General features: G+C 48.4%; 1 protein-coding gene across 3 annotated transcripts in view; it reads left to right on the plus strand.

Moving 5' to 3' along the window:
* SRGAP3 (SLIT-ROBO Rho GTPase activating protein 3) overlaps nt 1–22,390 on the plus strand; it is a gene marked incomplete at both ends in the record, with an annotated part of 247,518 nt that overhangs the window by 125,921 nt on the left and 99,207 nt on the right. For all 3 annotated transcript variants that reach the window (XM_080817981.1, XM_080817980.1, XM_080817982.1), the window contains one exon: nt 14,833–14,995. In XM_080817981.1, the coding sequence (XP_080674107.1) occupies nt 14,833–14,995 (163 nt within the window). The remainder of the gene's footprint in view (nt 1–14,832; nt 14,996–22,390) is intronic.

Consider the following 22,390-nt stretch of genomic DNA (forward strand, 5'->3'; position numbering starts at 1 on the left):
AGGAATGGGAAAGAGGAATCAAGGGTGTCTTCCCTTTATGACTTGACAGAAGGACTTGAGAAGAGTGAGGCAGAAGCTGCCATCCTGTGCCCAAATCATCTGTGTTCTTGTCTGTCTCCTTTTGACAACCCCTGGGTGATGGGCCCAGAGATGGCAGAGAGGGTAACTCTTGACCCGGGGTCCTGAACACCCAGCACCAGGTTTGGCATATGGTTGGCACGCACTAAATGTTTGTTGAATGAATGAATGAAGCTCAAGTGGTAATTGGAATTGCTCTGGGGTGGGGCTGGTGGGAGGCAGGGAGGGGGACATCTGTCTTCTGGCTACCTTAGGAGCTTGGTGGGGCCATTTGGGCAAAGGGTTACCCACTCCTTGTGCCTGGTGCCTGACATAGTGTTGCTGAGAGGACAGAGTGTGGGATTCATAGTGCTGTCCCTGACTAGGGAACCGGGACCGCAGATGTTAGAACACCTGTTTAACAAGGCGTGGTCCTGACCGGCAGCCTCACGTGGAGACTTGTCAGACATGCAAAATCTGGAGCCTCCCCTCAGACCTGCTGAATGAGAAACTCCAGGGGTAGGGCCCAGCAATCTGTTTTTTAACAAGCCCTCCAGGGGATTCTGAGGGTTATTTATGTGTAAGAGCACCTATTGTGATGATTTTCCAGATGATAAATTATGTACAACTCACTCTAGGCCCCTCCGGGCTCCTAGCCCCCTCTTTTTCCCCAGAGTCAAATCCATAATCCACTGCCCTTTCTCAGCCAGCCCTGGCTTGAGGTTGGCTTATCCTCTTCATGACCTGGAACTGGGGGCCCTTCCTGGGCGGCGGGGCGGGGCGGGGGGCGCACAACAGCTCCAGATTTCCATCTGGAATATTAGCTCCACCTGCAAATAGCGCTCTGTGTGTGAGGTGATGGTCTTTTCTATTCTGATGCCTTTAGTTTGTGATATCTTTTACCTCCCAGGGGATATACCTGAGAAAAATACTTTCTCTAGCAGGTTAAATGTTGGCTGCTGTTATTTGGATAGCTGTGGGGGAAAAAAAGCAACAGGGAATTCTATTCAGATGTGTTTAAAATTGGGAAAGTCAGATTTTGGAAAGAACTGGGAGGTGCTTGGCTAGCTAGTGAATAATGTTTAATATTCTCTGCAGAGAAGGTCCGGGGCATCCCTCAGCTTCACGGAGTGGTTGGCAGGAGGATTCCAGCCAGCAACTAACCTTTCTTCACAGATGTAGTATTTCCCTAAAAAGATGCTATAATTTAGATTTAACCTTTCAGGTGAATCCTAAGCAGAGAAGCACTTTTGCAGTAGGTAAATTGAACCTGTAAATGTGCAGAGGATTCAGAATGAAAAGGTTTGCATAGAACAAGGCAGGAACAAAGGGGAAGATCCTCCAGGTGGGGCTCCTGTCTCATTCACAGCTACTTCTATTATTATGACTAGTATCACACTAGTCATAGCTTTCCAGTAATACTTTCCAAGAGCTGGTATTCTCCCAGTACGGCGTGCCAGCCGGATCTTCCCTGATTGCTCGGTGCCTGTGCTGTGCTGGTTGTTCAGTCTTTTAGATACCCATCACAGCCACATTACCATGAGCCAAGGGTTCTACTAGGTGTCCTTTTTTTTTTTTTTCTTAAGATTTTATTTATTTATTTGATAGAGAGCATGCACACACATGTGCACAGAGGGAGTGGCAGAGGGAGAGGGAGAAGCAGGCTCCCCGCTGAGCAGGGAGCCCAACCTGGGCTTGATCCCGCGACTCTGGGATCATAATCTGAGCCAAAGGCAGGTGCTTAACTGACTGAGCCACCCAAGAGCCCCAGCTACTAGGTGTCTTGCAGGCATTGCCTCATTTGACTTCGTAGTAAACATTTGTGACCTTCGAGGCACATACTAGCTCTGTCTTTCTAGTTGAAAACATGGGGATTTTTTTGAGAAATTAAGGAATTTGCCCAGAGGGACACAGCTAGAGCAAGTAAGCGGCAGAGCTGGAATCCTAATCTTGGTTTATCTGGTTCCAAAATGCGAAACTGCTTCAAGCGGCATGACTTTGGGTATCCGCTCACGTCCCTGGGCTCCCTTAGCGTTCCTGCGAGCTGCCCATCTGTCTAGACCAGCGCTCCGTGTGTGGGCATTTAGAGTTCCCTTCTCTCCTGGCCAGCTCCCACTCTTCTCAGCAGGGCCGGCTCAAGTCTCACTTCCTCTGGGAAGCCCCTGCCCTAGATCCCAGGCCCCTCGTTCTCTGCTCTTCCTCTGGCCTCCCACGGTGTATGTCACTCTTATTATTATTATCAGATGACCAAGAAATGATCCAGTTCATACGTCCAGTCCTCCTACTCCAGTCTGCTGGCCGCTTGAAGGCAAGGGTCGTTTCTAGTCTCTCCCTCTCTGATCATAATAGAAGGTTTTTTGAGTGAATAGCTGAAAAGACCAAGATATTACCAAATCCTTTCTTCAGACACATGAAAGAAGTAGACTGACTTTGTGTGGCTACAGAAAGGAGAGAGGTGAGGTCCAAGGATAGCATTTTCAGAGAAACAGACTTCACCTTGACCTTGAGAACATTCCAGTAGCTAGAGCTGTCCAGGAAGGAAAGGGCTGCCTTGAGGATGTGAGTTCCCATCCGGGAAGTGTGTGCACAAAGACCAGGTATTTTAAGTGGGCATTACTGCAGTATGAGGGATGGCCAGACCAGAGTGGTGCTCCTCAAAATGAGAGTGGGATCACTGAGAGCACATGAACCGTACATACTGAATTATCTTTTCAGTTCTTTCAGTCTCCGTGACTGGCTCAAGGAGACGGTCTCCGTTTGGTTACTAGTGTGTTGCTGATGCCTCTCTAATCTAAGAGAATGGACCACAGGAACCAGCATCTGCCTGGGATTGAATGATGCTGTTTTGTTTTCCTTGAACTTCCTTTTTCGGTTCACTTTTTATTTATGGCAAGTGATGCTGGTTTTTAAAATTTTATTTTAATGAAGACCAGGAAAAGTCCTTGGTAAATAAATTCCTCGAAGTAAAAATAAACAGTGGATAGGGAGGTATTAAGTACTGTGGTTTTGCAGGAATGGCAAAAATCCTGAAGCCCATGTAAGACCCCCCCAGGGTCCCTTTTAACTCCTCCTGGAGAGTGAGCATTTGCATCACTACCCACCTTGCTGTTTTCATTGCTGGGAGTAATTCCAAAGCGGAAGTCTCAGCCCAAACAGTGGCCTTTGCAATAGCTACAACCCCTTTTTCTCCTTCCATGTTTGTCCTTCTGGCCCTCTCCTAGATCCTGTACCAGCTTTCTGGGAATCTGCAGAGACTATAATCAGCAACTTCCGAAGTGTTAACCATGGTGTGGTTTAGTAATGTATGATATGCTCTATATAAATCTACACATGCATATCATCTACATTTTATTCTAAAAATGAAAAATAGTTGATGCAATGAAGGAGATTTTAAAAAAATACTTATTTTAGAGAGAGAAAGAACGCACACCTGTGAATGAGTGGTTGGGGAGAGACAGAGGGAGAGAGAAACCCAAGCAGACTCCTCGCTGACCATGGGCCTAACATGAAGCTCGATCTCAGGATCCTGAACTCACTACCTGAGCCCAAACCAAGAGTCAGATGCTTAACCAACTGTGCCACCCAGGTACCCCAGTAAGGAGATTTTAACAAGCAGTAATGTGCAGGGGATTACTTTTGACTCTATTCTATTAGACAAATAGGTTAATAACAACCTTCAAAGATTATATGGTACCTTACACTTTGCAAATTGTCTCCCCAGCCTTTAGCTGCTTAAATGCTCCCAAGAATCCTGGTGGAGCTGGGACTCAGAAAAAGTGTCATCATCCCCACTTGACACACAAGGGACCTGAAGGCCAGGCAGGGTGTGCCCTGGTTTAGGGGCCCCAAGTGATTGGTGAGAGAACCAACCAGAGGAGCTATGGGTCAGGGCCCTTCGTTACCTAGCACTGCATGCACAATGGTGCACTCATTTCACAGATGGATAAACCAAGGCTAAGGGGTTTGCAGGGAAAGAGAAGATGAGGTTGGCCAGGCATTGGCTAATGAGGCAGAGGTTTTCATTTTGGTACCAAGAGTACTTTGAGCAAGTTAAAGGGGGAGCTCACACCTGCTGCTGGACACTAGAGCCAGTGTGCCATCACTTTGAAGTATGGGGAATGACTGACTGACTGAATCATTCGTCCCAGGACCATTTGTATTGGGTCTTGTAGTATGTGTGAGAGTTTGCAGTGGGAGAAGGTAGTAATGGGAGGAGGAAAACCAATACTTATAGAAAACCTACCAAGGGTCTTATATCTGTACATCTGTCACTGGATTTTCCCTAATAACCTAGTGAGGTGCTAGTGGTAATAATTAAGTGATGACATCAATTATTATTATCATATGCTGGGTTAGATGCTAAGAGCAGCCAATGAATGACCTCATTCTGTTCTTAAGGCACCCTTGGGAGTCGGGTGTTATCAACACTATTTTATAGATAAGGAAAGAAACGGCTTAACTAACTTCTCAAGTCACCCTGCTTCCAACATGGGTAAGCAGATCCTGTCTCAGGTGACCCATGGATGTGGTCTTTCCCCTTCAGAATTATTCTGTTTCAGGGCTGGCATCAGCCAAAGGTAGCTTCTAAGTCAGCAGGTTTCAATGGGCTCTCCCTGTTCTAAGAACTCACATTTACCACCTGCTCGTGGTGGTTGGAAGGCGAAGCCCCAGGATAAACTCTTCGTCTTTGCTTGGTTGGCTGCTCTTCTTCCCGCCTGGCCTTCCTGCCCCAGTGAGGTCATCACTGGCCGCTAAAACCTTCATTCAGCCTTGATCTCTGCCTAACTGCTTCCATTTCCACGGTGCCTTCTCTGGGTCCTGCCCTAGACAGTGAGCCCCAGAACAATCTATGTCCTGTTTTGACTTCACAGCTTTACACTCAGGCTTTCCTCTCCATGCAGGAACCTCCCATCTTTGCCCTTTCCACCTGGCAAACTCTTACGCGTACTTCAAGGCCCAATGCAAATGTTCCTGGGACTCTCCCTCTATCCTGAGGCAGAATTAGCCCCTCCCTCCCTCCTCTAGGTTCCCATTCCTCACCCAGCATAACAGAGTAGATGTCTGTTACTCACTCCTGCTTAGCATCTCTTCCCCTTTTCTTCTGATAACGTCATTGAGATTTTTCCTCTGGGGAATCATCCCTGAGCAATGGAGGGTATGTGACTGGCTCTGTATCATCTTGGTCACAGATCTTTAATTGAATACAGCATGATTCCAGGACTTGTAGTAGACTGCAGTGGGGAGGCTGTCTTTCCCCTGGGAATTTTATCAGCCAGGGTATTTTTGGTCTGTAGAAGGCCTGCCTGAGAGTGAAGCCAACACAGAGAGAGGAAAGCAGAGCCAAGAGATGGGGACACCAAGACCAGATCCTGAGGGCATCCTTTGAGTTCCTGGATCCAGCTGTCCCTGAGGCCAACTTCTTCCTATTCCTTTATATTTTTTTGATTAAAATGTTTGATCCTTTAAATTTTCCCTCCTCCCACTTACTATTATTTTTGCCTAAGCCAGTTTGAAGTATTTCTGTCACTTCAATTAGAGGAATCCTGACCAATAGCTGTAATAATTCTTGGTTTGCATTAATTGTACCTAGTAGACTGTGAGCCTTATCAAGGCACTTCTAGTCATCTTTTCAGCCTGTGACTAGAGAGTGCTAAGAACATGCAGGTGTTCAAAAAACATTAGAAGAGCAAGTGAGTGAACGGGTGAATGAATGAATGAATTTGATTCTGCCAAAGACTATGAAGGAATACAAAAAAATACAAGAGATTATTCCTGCCTTCAAGGGGCTTATGGAATAAGTGAAGGAACACGCCCCATGAATGTGAGTGGTGATTGATGAACTAAGCAACAGTATAAAAGATGTCTGGAGGTAACTATCTGAGTAGATTCAAATGAGCAGTTTGGACAGATCTCAGGTAACCCCTGAAGGAAGAGCCTTGTGAACAAGACTTCTGAGAGTGGGTTTTTGCTGTGTGGCAAGAATAGCGGAAGGCATTCCAAGTGAGTGAAGACGGGATGGACACAGGTGCCAAGGCAGGAATGCCCATGAGCTAGGAAGAGCTAGCTCCTGCTTCCCAGATTCTAGGAGCCTCATTGTCCTGTCATTGAAGCTAAATACATGAAAGGGTCCTACATAATGACCATCCACTGTTTTCATTTTTGTGCTTCTTATGAGGCTTTTCAAATAAATAAGTTGGGGGATCAGGAACAAAAAAGCCTTTGTCAGATGATGTATAAGCATTTTTTGTTTTGGAAAATACAGTCGATGTTGTCGATATCTGAAGGCCCTCACTGGCCACTGAATCACTCACCCACTCGTATGACAGATGAGACAGTAAAGCCTCAGAGAGGTAGAGTGATAAGCCCCAAAACACACAGCTAATTAGCAGCAGAGTCAGGATCTGAACCTCTCCAACTCCCAGTACGATGGCTTCAGATTCCTTGGGAGGCAAAAAATAGATAAATGAAGAAACCCATCACTGGCTAAGAGATTTTGTCCACTGCCTGGAGAAGGTTTCTGCAGGTGGAGAGGGGGTTGAGAGAAAGGGCTGGACTGGCCTTGAATGCCAGCCGATAGGGTCAAACTTTATCCTCTGTGTCATGGGCCCATTCGTGCCTCAGATGGACCGCAAGAAAGAGCCTGAGTGATCACATGGACTCTCCTTGGGCTCCTGATCCACTTGGGGCAGCAGTCCGATAGGAATTGAATTGTGTCCTCTCCAAATTCACAGGTTGAAGTCCTATCCCCCCCAAAGATTAAAAAGTGACCTTATTTGGAAAGAGATCATAAAGTTAATATAAGCATAAGGGTGGGTCCTAATCCAGTATGTCTGGTGTCCTTATGAAGCGGGGTCATTTGTACACAGACACACGCAGAGGGTAAGCATCATGTGAACTCGAAGGCAGAGGTTGGGTGATATGGCTACAAGCTTAGCAACACCAACAATTGCCAGCAAATCACCAGAATCTAGAGGAGAGGCATGGAACAGGGTCTCCTCACTGCCCCCAGAAGGAACCAGCCTGCTGACACCTTGATCTCAGACTTGTGGCCTCCAGAACTGTGAGACAACACATGTCTGCTGTTTACGTCCCCAGCATGGTCCTTCATTACGACAGTACCAGCCTAGATGCTCACCCTGTTCATCAAGGCCCCAACTTGTGCTCCCTCTCCAGTCTTGTCTCCGCCCCTGGTCCCTTCCTGTCTGAGTTCTGGCCACGCATACCTTCCCTCAGTTTTCCACAGTGTTCATGCACACACAGCCCTCACACTTACCACTGGGAATGCTCTCCCTTATCCCCGGCTTATGCCGAAACCTCCCCAGCCTTCTGGTTCTAGCTTATCCTTCTGGATACTTTTCATCTCTCCAGCCAACTGTGTGTCCGGGCCTGCCTGGCCCTAGAGGAACAGTGGTGAGCATAACGGATGGAAGCTTGAGAGGAGGCAAAGACCAGAAAGAGAAAGTAAATGAACAGCACCGATCTCAGGAATGGTGATGCAGTAATAACAATAAAATAGGGTTTTGTGCTAGAGACCAGGGAGCCACTGAGGGTCTGGGGAGGCCTCATGCAGGTGAAACAACTCGACTGAAGTCTCAGTGACAGGAAGGACCCGTATGGTCAACTGATGCCCACTTCCCCCATTTCAGACTCTTGAGGTTCCATGCATTTCTCCTTCATAGCAATTTTCTATTTATTTACGTGATTATTTGATTATCACCTGAGGCCCCCACTGGGCTGTACACTCCATGAAGCAGGGAACGTGACTCATTTGCTTACCACTGCCTGGTGCAAAAGACCACACTCAGTTAATATTTGTGGAATTACTGAATCACGCTCCAGGCAAGGGCGATGAATTCCAAATCCTGCTTGGGGCAGCTTAGGTAGCAAGGAGTTACCCCTACCTTTTGGGCCCTGGAACTAATGGAGGAGCTCTTTTCAGGGGTACCTTTGCTGGCAGCCTTCTGAGCAGGATCCAAGGACGTGCTGGAGGAGAGCAGGAAGCCAGAGGCAGGGATTTGGCATCTTGGGGATGGTGTCAGCTGCACGAGCTTGCCTCTCTCCCAGAGGAACCACAGTCCCAGGGCAGGGGGTTTGGATCCATCTGCAGTGTAGGGCTCTGCAAAGCCTGGAAATAGGTTCTGTTTGCTAAGCGGAATTTTCCAGCCCCCAGCCGAGAAGCCAGAGACGCTGGCTCCTTGCTAATTTCATTTCCCCAGCTCCCCAGCTTGGCAAGGCCTTGCTTCTCTAGCTGCAGTCTCTTGGAGCTTCATACCCAGCTCCCCTAGCCAAAGAAAGAAAGCTGTGACTCACCAGAAATTTTCATTGCTGTTTTCTGGCCAAAAGAAAAAAAAAAAGAAAAAGAAAATAGATATACATATATATGTGAAAGTTCTCACATCATGCCCTAGCTCAGCAGCTTCTGCCTGCTGCATAGACAGTGGGATGCAAGATGGGAAGAGCAGAAAGGCTGTTCAAGATGTGCCTTAGAGGAGAGCGCACCCACCGGGTTCACTGCGACATCTTCCAAAAGCGTGGCCACAGCAGGCAGAAATGGCTGCTGGCACGGAGAGCTGGGTCTCGGGTCAAAGGGGTCCTGTTCTCAAAAGGGACAAATAACCTCCTAAGAAAGGACAGTGGGTGTCCAGTTCTGCCCTGTGTGGTTTGGGTGCTTCTTTGTGCAGTCCCCGTACAATCCAGATGGCCAGTGGGATGGTGACTGATAAGCTTGCTGAGGGCCCTCAACTCCCTACATCTGTCCCCTCCCCCACTTTGCTCTCTGGGCTCCAGCCACATTAGCCTTTATTTAGTTCCTTAAATGCACCAAACTCCCCTGCCCTGCTGTGAGCCTGTGCCTATTCTGTTCCCTCTGCCTGGGCCCTTCTACCCTGAGCCACATCCCCTTTACCTGGCTACCCTCCCCCCCACACTTTTCCTTTAGTGCCCAGCCTAAAGAGCTCTACTCAGGGATTACGTAGGGACCCCGAGGCCAGGTCCCCTTGTTATGGGCTCTCATGGCACCATGCGATGTCCTCTCTAGCACTTTCGCATTTGTCTAACTTGACACGCGTTTGCAACACTCCTTGAGGGGTGTCTGTCTCCCCCACTAAACTGTAAACTCTATGGAGGCAGGAACTGTGTCCGTTGTGCTCAAAATTATGTCCCTAAGGTCTAGTCCGTATAAAGTATTCAATAAAAATGTACTGAATGTATGAACGGCTGAAGGAATCACCATGGAGCTGTTTTCAGATGTTTAATCCCAAGGCTCATGGTACAGTTTAAGTAGCCAGGCCACAAGGGACAAGTGACCTGCATAAAGTCACATAGACGGTGTGGTGGACACCAGTGAACACCCACCCCCAAGTCCAGGCTTCTTTCTGTTTTGTCATGTTGGGTCCCATCTGTGGCTCTTGCCTCTTCTTCTTCTTCTTCTTTTTTTTTTTTTAAGATTTTATTTATTTATTTGATAGAGAGAGAGAGAGAGCACGAGTAGGCAGAGCGGCAGGCAGAGGGAGAGGGAGAAGCAGGCTCTGCACTGAGCAGAGAGCTGGATGCGGGGCTCCATCCCAGGACCCTGGGATCATGGCCTGAGCCGAAGGCAGCTGTTTAACTGACTGAGCCACCAGGCACCCCTTGCCTCTTCTTTCTGATATGGTGAGAGCCTGGTATCATTGGGGCCAAGAGCACAAGTGGCAGCTTTCCATGGAGTGGTCAGCTCTGCCCCTGACCCTGGCTATAGACAGCCCCGTTCGCCCCAGCCTTTTAGACTACAAATGAGCTGCCCCATACCAAGGGAGCCAGGGCTGGAAGAAGGTGAGGGGAGTAGAACAAGCAGTCTCCCATGCTGGGATCGACCAAGAGGATGGGCCCGCTGGTTGAATGGCAGGCCCGGGCAGCATCTCTGCAGAGAAGGATGAGCTAGCTCATTGTCCCCATCCTAGACAACAAGGGAGGGGAGGAGCCTAGCCTGGCCCCATCCCTCCAGCTGCAGCCTGGCCAGGCCTCCCAAGGATTTGCCTCTTCTGCCACATGGTCCTGCACATTTGTGAAGAGTTCCGTGTCATTCCATGGTTTCAAATACCATCCGAGTGCTTGCTGCTAGTTTCCCCGTTGGTTTCTCTAGCCCAGATATCACCATCTGGGTGTTCCCGAAGCCCTTTTTAGACTTGTCATGTTCAAACAGAGCTCCTCCCCTTCCCTTCCTACCTCACCACTGCCCTGCTCCCCCTCAGCTTCGCAGATGCCACCCCTCTTCTCCCAGGTGCCCAACCCAGGAAACTTGGGATTCATCATGGAATCACCCCCATCCCAAACCCCATCCTTTCAATCTCCAGGGCCAGTCTGTTCACTACGTAGATATTCCTCGAATCCCTCAACTTCCCTCTTGGCCCCTTTGAGCCTGTTCTCCACAGAGTGGTCTGCAAATGTAGTTTTACCCCGTCACTCCCCGGACCTAGACTCTTTGATGGCTCCCCACTGACTTGAGAACAGAGCTCAAACTCTCTAATGGGACTTTTAAATGCCCTTGGCTATGTGGCTTCTTCTAATTCTCCAACCTCATTTGTCACTCCCACCTCCAGCCCAGAATACCATGCTCGAGCTCCCCCCTTGACTACATTCTGTTCACCCACGTAGTCTCTCTGGCATCCCTCTGGGCCTTTGTTCACCGTATTTCTCCATCTAGAAAGCTCTGCCCTTTCAAACTCCTTTGCAGCCTTTATTTCTCAGTCTAGAAAGTGCTTCCTCTGGGAAGCCATCCACCACCTTGCCACCAAATGCGGGCAAGGGGGCCCTCCTCCGCTCCACAGCTGCTTCTCAGCACTCCGTTCAGGAGGCTGTATCACCATCTTCTATGTGTCCCCCTCACTTCAGTGAGTGGAAGGCATGTGGGAGCAGGGTCTTGCCTGCTGTGGTCCCTGCTGCAATGACACACGCGCACACACACACAGTGAGTGAGTGAAGCCTGAGAGGACTGAGGTCCTCATCTTTCCAGCAGCTGCTCACTCTAGCTTGATGAGTCCTTGGTGGCTTTCAGGTAGCTTTGCCCCCCCCATGCCTCCGCACCCCCTGCCTCCCTGCCGAATTCCTGTCTGAGACCGCTCAGATTGCCTCTGTCCACGGTTTCAGATAAGGAAAGTGCCATCCTTTCTGTCTTTCTCTTACTGACTCTCTCTGACCGGGTGACCTAATTTAATGGTCCCCAAGCCATCCCAGCACTTCTGTACCCTTTCAAGATTACTCGTCTTCTTTCTCCCCTGCCTGAAATTCACCTTGTGGCTGTGACTTCCATAAATTTTGTACATTTAATTCCCCAACGCTCCTTCCCCAATATAATTCCCCAATGCTGTTCAATTCTTGCATCCCAGACTGAGCTAAGCCCCTGAAGTAATTTAAGTAACAGCTCAATTATCTCATCTCTCCTTTAATCTTTCCATTTCTATCAGCACCTAGGAAGCAGTGAAAAATGGGATGTGCAAAGTGTTTTTGCCCAAACCTGCGACTCCCTTGCAGTTCTTATCTCAGTCTGTGTCATCAGCTTCCACCCTGTTGCCTGAGATCCAAAGCTTGGAATCACTATCTGTTCCTCCCTCCTCCTCTCTTTCTATTTCCAGGAGGTCTCTAAGATTATCTGCTCTTCTCTTGAGGTATCTCTCAAGTCCAGCCTTCTCTGTCCATGCTGCCACCCACTCAGAACCTCATCATTTCTCTTCTCCTGGACTAAACAAGTCCTAACTGGTCCTCCCTCCAGCCCTATGCCTATGCCTACACCCATCCATCCTCCCATCCACTCATCCATCTATCAGTCCACTCATCTATCCACCCATCTACTCGTTCACCTAACCACCCATCCATCCATCCATCTACCCACTAATCCCTCCACTCACCCATCTATCCACCCATCCCTCCACTTACTCAGCTATTTCTCCATCCATCCATCCATCCATCCATCCATCCTGCAGTCTGCCCTCAGTGATCTAAACACACATTGATTAGATCATACCTTTGCTTAAGTAATTTCCATGACTCCTCACTGCCTATAGAAGGCATTCTTAGCCCTGGTTGCACACTAGAATCTTATAGAAAATGTTTTAAAAAATGCTAGTACTAAGGCTCTACACCTAGAGATTTTGATTTAATTGTTCTTGGATTGGACCTGGGTCTTGGTGTTTTCTTAGCTCAGGTGATTCTAGTATGCAATCTAGTGGAGAACCATGTGGCTTAGAGATTAAGTTCCAAGCTCATTAGCCTGGCATTCATTGCCCCTTATAATTAAGCCCTTAATCTGTCTCTCCAGCCTCATGTCTTTCCAGTCTTCTTCTAACATATTTGAAGGTCTAGCTCTACTGAGCTATCATCTGTCTTTTATGCCTGCTGCCCTCTGTCTACAATTCTATCTCTCTCCGCCCCTTTGTTTGGAAAACTCCTACCCATTCTTCAAGACCCAGCACAAATGTGTACTTTTCTCATGGGTCTCTCTTCCATAGTATCCACTATGAGTCAGGCATGTTGCTGGGTGCTGGATGTGTGCCCAGAACAGAACAGTCCCTCCTGTGAAAGAACTTACAGGAGGGTGAAGGATGGGGATAGAAACTCCTTAAGGAAAATGTTCTCTGAATGTGTTAGAACACCCAAGGGCTGGTTAGAGAGAACATGGATGCTGGGCCTAGCCCTAGGATTTCTTATTAAATGGCCTGCGGTGGCCCTGAGAACTCGCTTTTCCAGCAGGTTCTCAACTGATGCCAATGTTACCGGTCTGGGTACACAGTTTGAGGACCCACGCCTTAGCGTGTGGTCACAGGCATGCTGAGGAGGTGTCTTTGAAGGTGAGACCGAAAGGAAGAGAAGGAGGCAATCAGGAGGAGGGCTGGGGCTCATGGATTCCAGATGGAGGGAATAGCATGTGTGAGGGCCCCAGGCGGGAGGGAACCTGGCACAAAGGAAAGGGGCCTGTGTGCCTGGGATGTGGAGAGCACAGGAGGAGAGCGGTGCTTCTCCAACTTCTCAAGCAGAACTGATGCTCTGCATGTGTCTCTATTATAGCACTTTATCACCTCCCACTGTAATCCTTTCTTCTGCCTCAGCCACTTGGGAAGGAGCCCCACCGAGGCACATCTGTGTCACCGTCACCCACAGCCCCCTGAGACCTTTCAGAGGAAATTCTGGGGGATTTGGGCAGGGTGGTTGAATTTTAGTGTTCTAGCTTTTTCTCTAGGCTATAAGCAAGGAACGGTTCGTTCATTTTTTCTATGGCACAGCCCGTCCCTTCCCTTTTCTTTAGGCATTTTCCACCATAACCATCCTCTAAAGCAAATTCCCTTCTCCCCAGTTCCTGCTACCTACATAGATTTTTAGCTCATTTGGTGACAGCAAGAAAATTCCTGTAAGTTAGGAGGCCCCTCCTCACCTGTCCTACCCAAGCTCAGGAGTTGGGGTGGGATGTGGGGGCATCCCACATGGGATGGGGGATGAGGCTGTCAGGGCTGCACCCCAGCACATCCCTTCAGCTGTGGGAGGAAGATGTGGACATAGTGAGAGTCAGCAGAATTTCCTTCCTCAAAAACACTGCTAGTGGGTGGGTGAGCGTGTCCGTGATCAGCCCTTGGAGGTGGCCCACCTTGAGGGCATGAGGGGAGCAATGCAGGTCTGGGCGGGGGGGACTTTGGAGACCACCACCCTCAGGAGGCCCTCTCCTCCATATCCTGCCTATCAACCATCTCCTTCCCACCCTGGGAAGCAGAGTGAGGGAGGAATCAGGTTTAGGGGGCACGAACCACCACGTGTGGGAATGTGAGAATATGGGTTTGATTTTTGTTTCTAATTATCCTTCCCTCTTTCTTTCTGGTGATTAGGATGTATATACCCTTTACCATGGATAGCAGGGGGCTTTGGGAAAGCATAGACAAGAGAGGGATAGCACCCCAGCTAATTTTTCAGAAACATTCCATTTCTCAAGCCTTGGGAAAGTATGGTAGGCAGATCTGTGGTTCTCAGACTTTAGCATGAATCAGAATCCCTAAGAGGGCGTGTTAGAACCCAGACTGCCACCTCTAGAGTTTGTGATTCAGCAGGTCTGGAGTGGGGCTTGAGAATCTGCATTTCTAACAAGATTCCTGGTGATGTTGCAGCTGGTCTGAGGACCACACTCTGAGAACCCCTGTGTTAGCATAACACCCATCTTACGGGATGCTAAGAATCTCTCAGTTGTTACAGGGGAAAGGTTATTTATCTTATATGTACTTTACCCGAGCATCCCATTTGGGAACATGGGTTAACATCCTCCCAAATATAGAACCTTGAAACCCTCCAAGCCCCCAGTTCCATGGAGAGACAAAGACATGTGTTTCCAAGAGGCCATGAGACAAAAGCTGGCCCTGGGAGAGGACAGAAGGGTTCAGGGAGGCAGGGAAGGGAAAACTTTTTGTTTTTCCACTGCCTACTTTTAGAACTAATACAAGTATTTCAAACACAATTGGTTGAGTATTTCTTAGCCTCAGGGAAAGCAGCTTCTGCCCAGAAGGGAGTGACGCACATAGCAAATGCCACATGCGGTGGGGAGAGGAGAATGGGCTAGGCCTTAGAGCCCAAAGTACTGGATTTGGCCCCAGCACGGCTCTGGGACCTTCAGGAGGGATTGCTTCACTAGCCCTAAATGTGTTCTAATGAAACTGAGCTTGAAAGGGTCATGAGGGTCAAAGGAGCTGTGGTGGATGACAATGCAGAACACTATGTAGGTGACAGTTCCAGTGAAGCCAACCTGAGCTGCCTTGGTTTCCACAGGAAGGACCAGTACCTCCTCTCACCCGTGAACTGTTGGTATCTGGTCCTGCATCAGACCAGGCGGGAGAGTCGAGATCATGCCACCCTCAATGACATCTTCATGAACAACGTCATCGTTCGCCTCTCACAGATCAGCGAGGATGTCATCAGACTCTTCAAAAAGGTGGGCAAGGGGGCCACTCCACCTGCTCAGATATCTCTGTTCCAGGCTGACCATGACAAAATTGCCAGCCAGGGTGAGATATGGTTTGGGGACGTAGGACTAGGAGGGCGTGTGTGTTGTAGGGTTCAAGGGCCAAGGGCTGGATGTGGTGTCCCAGACTCTGAGTCTGAATCCTAGATATGGCTGGTGACCTCAGCCACTTCAGCCACCACCCGCACAAAAATAAAAATTTCTGCTTGGTTGGCAAGTACCACATGTTCATTGTAGGAAATTTGGAAAGATGGACATGAGCGCACACACAAAAATTAAAATCACCGGGAATGTTATCACTGCAATCATCACTTTGGTGCCATAGTGATTTCTTTATACAAACATAGACAAATACATTTTCTGTTAAGTTCTCATATGTATATGTTTTCCAGAATACACTTCCCGAATGAGATGAGACTGCATATATGATTTTACTCTCTGCTTATGTCATATGATAAATTATTTAACACTGCATCACAAAATTTTTGCATGTCAGTAAATTTATTTCTATGCCATTTTTAATGATTCTGTAGTATTTCCTGATACAGCTTACTGTAATTTGTTTAATCAATCTTTTATTGTTGAACACTCAGCTTATTTCCATTATTTTATTCTTCTAAATAACACTGTGGTGAGCTGCTTTGTATGTTTGCTTTTGTCACATTCACTGCCATTATCTTATGGTTGGTTTCTGCAACAGGACTTTTTGGGTCAAAAGTTTGCTCATTTTTAAGGTTTTTAACAAAGTGCGTGGTTGCTTTCAGAAGGCTTTACTCATATAAATGCCCAGAAGGCAAGTGAGCAGTCACTTGTATGTGCCCCGAGATGTCTGTGTCCCAAGCTCCTTGCACAGTGCCTGGCAAACAGTAGATGCTGTGGAAATGTTTGTAGAACCGAACCCACCTCTGCGGACTTCAGTTTCCTCCTCTGCAAAATGGGCTCATCCTCTAGCCTCTGTGAGCCTCCTCTTCTGTGTTGGTCAGAAGGAGTTAAGATCAGCTACTTCCCGGGGACAGTGTGAGGGTTGAAGGAAACTGCACTGGTGTGAAGGAGGGGGAGGTGTTATTGAGGGAGTGGCTCAGGGTGTGGTCTCTGGGTCGAGAGTTCTTAAATTTCTGGATTCATGATCCTGGTCCCATCGTTTATTAGCTGAGTGTCTGGGCATTGTTACTTTAACTCTGTGTCTCAGTTTCTTCATTTGTGAGATGGGGATAAAAAGATCCATAGGGCAGTGGGGAGGATTAAGAAGGTGTTAACCCCAAAAAGTAAGGCATGGAGAATGAGTGTTCAGGCAAGCTGGCTACCATTGTACCAACCAGTCCATAAGACTGTTACTACTAAAATTATTGAGGTCATCTGTTCTTGCCAGGCACCAATTTTAGGGATTAGGTGACCTGGGATTGCTAGAAGCACGGGGAAGAGGACAAGTTGATTTGAAATGGAATCATCTGTCTGTGGTCTATATTTGGATTGTCCACTTGGAGGATGACTTCTACAGTGGAACTGTAATCACAGGCTCGTTCCCTCCCACTGCACAATTTGCGCTGGTCCCCTCCCGGGCCGTGTTTATGAAACGTCGTCCAAGTTGAATATCTGTGTAAGCAAACATAATTAGAAAGGTAAATACAGGGCAATAAAGAAAAAAACCATGGTGGTTTGCAAAGCCAGGCTGAGGTGATTCCGATCACTCACTCTGGTCCTGAGCCCCCCCCCCCCCCCCGCCCACTGCTGCTGCTGTCACACCTTTTTCCTGGGTGGGAGTGACTCGCAGAGAAAGGGTCATTAGGGCCGTTAGGAAATGAAGGGTCTTTTTCCTGACTGAGCCCTGGGACAAGTGAGATAAATCTTTTCAGTTCTCATTTAGGCTGACAGCAGCATCATTGGTGATGGAAGTTAACAGGGTAGAAAATAATGAAAAAAGGTCGACAGCTGAGCTTCTGGCTGCCTTGTTACCAGGCCACAGCTGGGAGGGGAACAAAGGAAGCGACCCGGCCCCTGTGGGCTGGAAGAGAGCTGGGGATGGCCTGGCTGGCTGACTTAACACAGTGCCGTCCCTTTGTGTCACATCAGTGATAGGTAATCTCGGCACCGAGGCTGCCCTCCTTCTGTACTAATAGATCCCACAGACCTTGGAACAATGAGGGGGCCAGCCCCTGGTCAGACTGGGGAGAGGGATCGTCAGTCACCCCATTCTATATATGAGGTCTAGCCCACAAACCTGCGAGAGAACCCAGAGTTGTCCACTTTTGGCCTGCGGTCACCACCAGCAGGAGGCAGTGTGGCTGGGTTTTGGGAGTTTGTTCCAGAACTGCCCCTCACTGACTAGTGAACCTGGGCAAGTCTCTGAGCCTCTGAGCCTCTGTGTTTACATCTGGGAGATGGAGGCGGTGACAGTGCCCACTTCAGGGGGCTGCTTGGAAGAGCCGAGGTAGGCCAAGTGTCCAGCACAGGCCTGGCATCCAGCAGGTACTCATTCAATGGCGGCTCAATCTTGATCCTAAAGAATTGGACCCCCTCCCGATTCCTGAGCTGGGTCCTAGCACTTGGGTGGGTGTTCCCACCAACTCATGCTCTGTGGGAGGTGAGAGTAGCTTCCAGGCCAGGTGTCCTTCCTGGGCTTGGGACTGGAGCAGCGACTCTGCCTGCTGCCTTCTCCCAGACTCAGGATGCTCTTTGACTTCATAACTTACCTCCTCGTGATGCTCCAGTTCCCCTTTCACAGTGCAGTCTCCTCTGATGACTAGAGGCAGCACTTCAAATTCTGTAAGCCATCCCAGCATTCCTGTGGGTGGGTGGACCAATGCTTGTGGGTGGCCCTTGTTTAAGTGTCAGATCAAGATCTGTCATAGCAAAAGGAACTGGCTGAGACCCTAGAGACCATCCTAGTGGTCAGGGCTGTTATGGTGGCCGACAACCGAAACCTGGCTCAGCTGGCTTGAAGGAAGAAAGGCACTTAACCTCCAGAGCCAAGTCTGGCCTCAGGCGTCAGGGCTTCAGGGGCACAAAAGAACTGCATTTCTCTGGAACTCTGCTCCGATTTTCTCTGTTTTCTAATATTTTTTTGACGAGGGGTGAAGGGCTCTCTAGTAGTCTCTCTCCATGTGGTCATGGAGGCAACCACGTCCTCTCTCCATGTGGAGAGAGACAACCACATGGCCTCTGCAGCTCCGGGCGCACATTCCCACATGCTTCAAGTCCTCTAGAAATTGAGAGAGCTTGTCTCCCAGAATGGAGCCTTCTGGGCTCTGACTGCCCAGCATGGGTCACGCTTGCTCTCCTGAAGCTGCCCCGGTGGCCAGCAAGCTGCAGTGCTCTGACTGACGGCGCCTGGAAACATCCCCACCCCTGAAGCTGGGTGTGCATTCAACTCCACCCAATCCATGGAGTCTTCTTACAAGAAGGGAGAGGGGTGCCTGGGTGGCTCTATTAAGAATCTGATTCTTGATTTTGGCTCAGGTCATGATCTCAGGGTCATGAGATTGAGCCCTCCATTGGGCTCTGCTTAAGATTCTCTCTTCCTCTGCCCCACCCACCCCACCCCTGCTTGCTTTTGCTTTCACTCTGTCTCCCTCTCTTAAAAAAATAAAACAATAGGTGTCCACTAGGTCTCTGTTCCAGTCCCTTTATCATCCTCTGCAGTTTTCCCTCTGCTAGATGTCCCTCATAAAGGACCTTCATTACCTCTCAACGATGGCTCGTTCCATTTGGGATCAATCATGATCAATAGAAAATTCTCCCCAGTATTGAGGGGGAAATCTCAGTGTTGACAGTCATGGTCCTGGTTACATCCTGAGGGCCACACAGATCAGTCCACATGGAAACTTGTCTGTTGCTTGAGGACAGAAATGACCCCCCAGCCAGGTCTTCCCCACCTCTAGGTAGATATTCCAGGTCCCTTCAGTTTTCCCCTGTGATTTGGCTTTGTGTTTTCCCCCCAAACTAGGTCACACCCTAGGCTTTCCTAGCCTGCACAAGTTAACATTCAGAACGATTCAGAATACTCAAGGAAGGTTTGACCAGCTAAGAGTAGAGCAGGGCTCTCCAGACACATTATTTCTAATAATGAAATCTATGCAGGCATTTGCTTTTTCGACCTTAGTCTTATCACATGGTTGGCTCCCTCCGAGCTCCCTGCTTGAATCCCCAGGTATTTTCATGCCAACTGTTTTTTTAATCTGTCTTACAAATTCTGCACTTGTGTTTCTTTATATTTGGTCTTTTAAAACTTCATTTTATTTGATTCTGGTCAAATGGGATCAGTGTTTTTATTTAAGTGATTTTTCAAGCAGCAATAGGGTAACTCTTCTAAGAGGTCCTAATTCCTCCTCTATGGGGAAAGCCTATTTTGTAGCTTCTCCATGTTTTCCCTCTGTGTTACCTTCTGCTGTGTGTCAATTCTTTAACCCCATGTTTGAGTCTTCTTAACCTTCTTAGTGGAGAGGTGGAAAGTGGGTCAGAGGGTTGAGGGTGAGTTCATAGTGGGGATGACCTTTGAGTTGGGCATTGAAGGATGAATAGGAGTCTGCCAAGTGGGGAAGGAAGATTCAAAGTTCAGTGTTCAGAGAAAGTCAAGGGCAAAGGGCTAGAGTGTATCATGATGGAGGTCCAAGGCAACTCAGAAAGGAGGCTGCAAAATGTCAGGCATTCACTGATTTTGGTTCTTAAGGACAATCTGTATGGCCCTCACTATGTCAAGAAAAATTAAACCAATTCTTAAAAACTGTGAGATTTCACATAAAAATTAGCACTTTGTGTTTCTCTTCAAAAATTAGAAGCTCTGAGGGGCATCTGGGTGGCTGAACCGTTAAACATTTGACTCTTGATTTTGACTCAGGTTATGATCTCAGGATCATGAGATTGAGCCCCACGTTGGGCTCTGTGCTCAGCGGGGAGTCTATTGAAGATCCTCGCTCTCTTTCTCATTCTTCCTCTGCCCTTTGCCCCCTGTGCATGCTCTCTCTAAAATAACAAATAAATTAAAAAAATAATAATAAAATAAAAAAGAAACTTTGCCAATATAAGATCCACATGGGTTGTCCATATTTGGTAGTAGTTGGCTGGAACTGAGTAGCTGGTAGCCCCTTTAGGCAGGGCACACTGTCCCCACCATCCCAGGGTCCCTGCTGGTGTAGCACACCTGCTTGGCTCCTTTATTTTGCCTCCCTGGCCCTTTCTGCATTTGAATTTGTGGCCTCATTTTTAAGCATGATCCACAAATTCGAGCATCAGAAACACCACCTGGTGGTCTTGTTAAACAGGTTGCTAGGCTCCGTTGCCACAGGGTCTGATTCGGGAGAATGGAGAATGGCCCCAGAATCTGCCTTTCTCAGAAGCTCCCCGGTGATGCTGCTGCCGCTGCTGCGGTCTGGGGACCATACACGGAGAATGACTTACCTTGTTTTACAGGTGAGGAAACTGAGGCCTACCTCTGGTAAGCACAGAGTCTGGCCCCGAACACAGGTCTTCCACACCAGCTCCTGTGCTGAATCCACTAACCCCTGCAGAGCCCCGGTGGGGAGGGTCCATCTGCATCCTGCCTGCTTTCCCTTCCTGCCTCTACGGTGTCTGAGACGGGGCATGGAAGCCCATTCATTCCATTTTCAGTCTCAGCCTCCTTAACAATAGCCATCCATTATTCTATGCTCTGATGCCTGCAGAATTTAATTACTTGCCTGGCCGTGAAGTGAATTTGATTGTTGGGAACTGCAGCGTTCTGGAGGAAGCACTAATGAGGAAAGACTCTTAGCAGAGACGACAAGGCATCTGGGGGGCTGGTGTTTGAAAGCAGCCATTCACTGTGTGGCAATAGGTCTTGGTCTTCAGCGAGGTTTTCGTTCCCGCCTCGAAGATGTCCGTCGCATTTCATAAATAAATCAGGGCTTTTGTGTCCAATAATTGCCTTGCTTTGTAACCAAGATCAAAAGCACCCATGGCCTTGGATTCAAAGCCAAGTTTATTTTTTATTTCTGGGTTGCAGGAGAGAGCGAGGGTTTGCATGCTGGCGGGTCCAGCTAGGAGGCCTGCATAGAGAGAGAGAGAGAGAGTAAAGTGGGCAAACTGCCAAGAGAACGAGAAACCTTCAGCCAATCCCCACTGGCTGCCAGGGAGACAAAGTCATGAACACTCACTCTGCTAGTAGAGCCTGCTGAGCTGGTCCCCATCAGGCATTCTCGACTCATTTGATAAACATATATCAGTGCTATCATGAGAGTAGATAAACAATAATTATAGAAAGCAAACAGTGAGTGCTTACTGTGTGCTGGGCTCTGGGCTAAGCACTCCAAAGATATTCAATTCTGAAAGCCTAAGTGCATGCCATCACCATCCTCTTTTACAGATGAGGGAACTGATACTCATAAAGGTGAGCTGGGATTTGAGTTCACATGTGGCTGACTGGAGCCCATGCTTGGTGGTAGACAGTTGCTAAAGAAGACAGAGAGATGAGTCAGACACATTGCCCTCTTGGGGAGATCACACTGCAGAACAGAAGCAAAGACACAGGTGTGTAACTGTGATTCAAATACAGCAGAGAGGGACAAGGGTTCAGAGGGAGAACTTCTAATCTGGGCTGGGGGTTTGGGGCTCAGAGAAGGTTGAATGTTGGGGATGCAGAATTTGAAGTGAGTCTTGAAGGATTAGGATTTATTCCAGTGTGGGTTCCCCTAGGAAGCCAGCATTATAATCCAGATGTATATTAGCGAGTACTCTTGGGGTCCCCAGCTGCAGAAGGAAAAGAAGAAAAGCAGGAGGCAGTGAATGGAGAAGTTGTGCTTTGGTGCAGTCACAACTAAAGCCTCAGTTGACTCTTGCGGGGAGCTCCAAAGTGGGGTGGCCCTTCTGAGTTCTCCTGAGTAGGGGCGAGGAGACTGGGCCTTTATACATTCTTATTGCTCCCAGAAGAGGGCATGGTCTTGAGCGGATACCTCTTTAGTTAAGGCAGTTCCAAAGAGGGCCAACAGCTGGGGTGTCTGCCAGTAGCGCTCCTCACAGCTAGGGAGCTAAATACTGTGCACCTGAAAGGGACCTGGGTGGCGCGTCACTGTGTCCACACAGATACACAGGGATTTGAGAAAAGTCAGACACAGGAATCTAGACCACAGGAAAGGCTAGCGGACAGAAATGTCTGGGTCCTGCAGCATGAACAGGTAGGTTGGTGTTGCTGTTCGGTGCAGTGCTTAGGGCTGTAGACAGATTATCTGGCTTGGTCCTGGTTCGGCCACTTTCTGGCCTTGTGAGTTCAGCCTAAACTCTTGATCTTCTAAGTTTTGTCATTTTCAAGATGAAGCAAATAATAACCTCCTTCATGGGGTTTTTGTAAGGATTGAAAAAAGATGATATAAAACCACTAGCTGGTACACAGTAAGC

Source organism: Martes martes (genome assembly GCF_963455335.1).
Source record: "Martes martes genome assembly, chromosome: 1".
Taxonomy (NCBI): Eukaryota; Metazoa; Chordata; class Mammalia; order Carnivora; family Mustelidae; genus Martes; species Martes martes.